General features: G+C 41.7%; 1 protein-coding gene across 1 annotated transcript in view; it reads right to left on the bottom strand.

The window, feature by feature from the left end:
* Ip6k1 (inositol hexakisphosphate kinase 1) overlaps positions 1-4316 on the bottom strand; it is a 60337-nt gene that overhangs the window by 24501 nt on the left and 31520 nt on the right. The window contains exon 2 of the mRNA XM_008853169.2: positions 2702-3048. Coding sequence (XP_008851391.1) covers positions 2702-2924 — 223 coding nt within the window. The 5' untranslated portion in view covers positions 2925-3048. The remainder of the gene's footprint in view (positions 1-2701; positions 3049-4316) is intronic.

The following is a 4316-nucleotide window of genomic DNA, read 5'->3' as shown; positions in this document are numbered from 1 at the left end:
TACTGTTCTAAAATGATGGATAAATTTGTTTTCTCCCCCTATTTAGAAGCCTTTGAGAGGGAACTGACACCGATTCTAACCACTCTAACAGCTATCAAAATACCTGAAAGTAAATCCTGAATCCATTTCTCTGGAGTCCAGCCTTGGCAGACAAAAGAAAAATGAGGAGGAACCCAATAGAGGGATGCTTTTGGAAGCCCTTGTCAAGAAATTCCAATGGACTCTCACATGAAAATTTGAAAATTGCCCTGTTCTGACATTTTTCTAGTTCCCTGTCTAGAACTTGTAATGCTAATTACTCTTGCCTTTACTTCTCCTTCACATCTCCTATTCAAGATTCAAGGACTTTCTTTTCCCCTGAGAGATAAGAGTTATGCAATTTGGGAGTCTTTTAGATAGACCCACTGAAGGGGTAACCCCAATTGCCTCACCTTGCGTCCCTGTTCAGCATGGAAGAAGCCAGAGCAGTCTGAATCCCCCTATTGGCAATTTGGGTAACCTCTTCAGAGGATGGTGTGAAAAGAATAGAAGGTAGGAACTGACTAGGCAGTTAGGGTAAAAAGACCCCAAAGAAAAGTAGCCAGTTTCTTGGCTAAAAGTCAAACTGTCTTTGGGCCTTTTAGCAATATACTCCGTTCCAAAGGCCAAAAATGTTGAAAGTATTTGGGAGTTTGTATTTAATCCTTAAAAGATTTTAGGGTTAAAAAAAAAAAGATTTTAGGGTTACCTCTTCAGAGGGGGGAATGTTAAAGTAGCCAAAAGCCCCATAAAAATAAATCAAAGAAGAAAGAGTATATGAAGTTATCAGAAAAAAGTGTTGGGGAGATATGGGAGAAGTTCGAGGGGAGGGAGTGGGCATGGATTTGATCAAAACATCTTATATGCATGTAAGAAATTCTCAATAAATTATTTAAAAACAAAACAAAAACTATTGAAAGATAATATATTTGGGTCTAATAAATATTTCTTCAGTTATTGATATGGAAAGACTCTCTGAGGGTTGTATACAGCTCATTGGTAGAATGCTTGCCTAGCATGCAGGAAGCCTTTGGTTCAATCTCCAGTAGCACATAAACCAAGTGTGGTGACATACATCTTGATCCCAACACTCAAGTGGTAGAGGCAGGAAGATCAGAAGTTCAAAGTCATCAGTGGCTACTACATAGTGAGCTCAAGGCCAGCACAAGACCCTGTCACAAACAACAACAAACTTTGTTGCACTATCAACTGATAGCTGTTCTTTTAATACGTTTGAGAACAATGTAGAAGGACAATATGTATCTATAAATAAAAACATTAAGGACATTTCATGTACTGTAGGCCAACAATTTAGAGGGAATATGCTCCAAAAAATAAAGACCAAAAAATAAATAAATAAATAAATTTTAAAAAAGCAGAAGGTGGGATGGAGAGGTGGAAAGCTGGCTCAGTGCTTAAGAGTGCTGGCTGCTCTTGTAGAGGACCCAAGTTTGATACCCAGCACCCATAGGGTGGCTAACAACCATCCAGGTAACTCCAGTTCCAGGGGATCCAATACCTTCTTCTGACCTCCGCAGAATTAGAACAACACACAACACGGGTGCACTTACACACAATGCAGGCAATACAATCATGCACATAAAATCTGAAATAATAAATTTTAAAAAAGAATTTTTTTTTTGGTCTTTTTTTGGTCTCCCTGTAGCCCCAGCTGACTTGGAACTTGCTATGTAGACCAAGCTGGCCTTGAATTCACAGAGATCCTCTTGCCTCTGCCTCCTAAGTGCTGGGATTAAAGGCGTGTGCCACCACACCAGACTAAAATATTTTTTTAGAAAGCAGAAGGTTGCTGGGCATGGTGGCGCACGCCTTTAATCCCAGCATTTAGGAGGCAGAAGCAGGCAGATCTTTGTGAGTTGGAGGTCAACCTGGTCTACATAGTGAGTTCTAGGACAGCTGGGGCTACGAGGAGACCCTGTCTCAAAAAAAAAAAAAAGCAGGTTAAAAAAACTTACAATGGGCAATCATTAAAATGTATATACAGAATTCAAAGATCACAGAGTTCTTTTCTACAAACTCAACTCAGACCCTAAAACAAATTGTTTCAAATGTTAAGATTTCCAGGCTGGGCTGGAGAGATGGCTCAGGGGTTAAGAGCACTGACAGCTCTTGCAGAGGACCCAGGTTCAATTCCTTGGCGGCTATGAACCGTCCTTAACTCCAGTTCCAGGGAAATCCAAAGCCCTCTTCTGACCTCCATGGCATTGGACGACATGGGTGCAGTCACATACATGCTGGCAATACACTCATACACATAAAAAAATAAAATAAAATAAAGAAAATACTTTAAAAAAAAAGATTTCCAGGCTGTAGAATTTCCCACACAAGCAGCCCAGAGTCCCCTGAGAAGCTGTCCAACTACCTTAAAGTCTGCCCTCCTCTGGTACTCCTAGACTTGTATAACAAACAAGAGAACCCTTGCAGCGGGCTCTCCACCAGAGGGTCTTACTGCTGTGGATTTTCTCAGCTTTACTATTAATTCAATTTTCAAGATCTAGAGGCTTTTCTTTAATGTTAATTTCGGCTTCTTGTTTTGCCTAACAACTGAGATAACAGAGACCTAAAATCACATCACATCACATGGCAAACAAAACAAGGACAATTAAGCCAAGCGCCTATAAGCTGAAGACTGCCACTGTCACAAATATGACCATTGACTGACCTTTGTATTCAGGGGTGAATTCTTTCATTTCAGGAGGGAGAGACTCGTAGAAGCGCTGTTCCCGGGAGATGAGAGGCTTGCACACAGTGTGGTCGTCATACCGCATCATGCTGCTGTGTCCGCCCACCTGGTGAATGAAGGGCTCCAGGAGGACTCCCCGGTCTCCAGCCCGACTTGCGTTCTTGCCATACTGCCCCACTTCCATGGTTTGACAAACACACATTGCGTTGGGGGCCGGTTGCACACTGACGGCAGAGGATGCAGTACATGGACCACAAAAGGAGAGCTAGGTAGAGCTGGTGAGTGGAAGGCCAATGGTCAAAGTCTACTCAGCTTACTGTTCTGTCCTAAAGAAAAAAAGACAGGAACAGGGAATCAAAGCATCTGGCAAGTTAGTTCCTTGCCATGTGGATCCCTAGCATGCACAACACCTGGCGTACAGGAGTCGGCTGCTAAATCTTTGGTGAATGGTGCAGCCCTGCTTTCCATCTATCATCCATCATTCTATGTACAGAAGATCACCTTCTCCTTTCCTAGTGCTCCAATCTCTTCTACATTCTCAGACAATTTGATTTTAGAGCTATAGTATGTCACAACCATTAAGAAGGCAACTAACCCAGTTGGGTAACCTTCAAAGATAAAGGGATCAGAAAAACAGTAACAGAAACATGGTCTCTTCAGGGTCTCTTCCTGGCTCTAAGGAAGAGTTTATTTGGTTTCTGTTTGCTTGCATTTTAACCATTTTAAAGTGTCCAGTACAGTGGAATTAAGTATATTCATTACAGTTATATAATACCATCAACCAACCATCTTCAGAACATGAGCTTTCAGTATCCAAACTGAAATTCTGTACCAATCTTTAAACATTTTTTTCTGAGACACAGTCTCCCTGAGTAGCCCAGGCTGGCCCTAAACTCACCATCCTCCTTCACGCTGCTTTCCCAAATTCTCTGCTGAAAGTGCCAACAACCAGACATGAAAAGCCATGTAGGTTGTAAAACCATTAAAAAGTTTGTTTTTCCCAGAGGAATTCAGAGTTCTATTTTAAATCTATGAGTGTTCATTTACAACCATGTCTAGAGCTCTACAGAGCTTCCCTTTCCATCTGATACTGTAGCAACCACTGGGACAGGTAAAAAAGTTCTTTGTACTCAAATACCCATCCTATAATGTCAATTTTTCTTTCCCTTAAGAAAATAAAAGTATTTGCCAACTTCCTTAATACTGAATTTTTTAAAATCAGAAGTGTACTAGTCAAGACCATATCTGAAAGATTAAGGCTAAAGGGGTATTAAAGGGAAAAACATTGCCGGCACGGTGGCACACACATTTAATCCCAGCATAGACAGGTGGAGCTCTGTAAGATCGAGGCCAGTGTGGTCTACATAGCAAGTTCCAGGCCAGATGGGTCTACAAGGAGACACTGCCTCAAAAAAAAAAAAAAAGTTAACATCAGTAGTAGTAGTGTTTTTGTTAAGGTTCAGACAGCCCCGCCCCCTCACCAACAGGGCCTCACAAGTCCCAGAAAAGGGAACTGAGTTGACAAGCACCCTGGTCTTTGAAGTCAAGAGAAGCAGACTTTTCTCCACTGTTTGGCCAACACAGCAGGCATCTC

The sequence above is a fragment of the Nannospalax galili genome, unplaced genomic scaffold (assembly GCF_000622305.1).
Source record: "Nannospalax galili isolate Female #2095 unplaced genomic scaffold, S.galili_v1.0 scaffold786, whole genome shotgun sequence".
NCBI classification, from domain to species: Eukaryota; Metazoa; Chordata; class Mammalia; order Rodentia; family Spalacidae; genus Nannospalax; species Nannospalax galili.
Note: the sequence above shows the minus strand (reverse complement) of the source record. Positions and strands in the feature narration are given on the sequence as shown.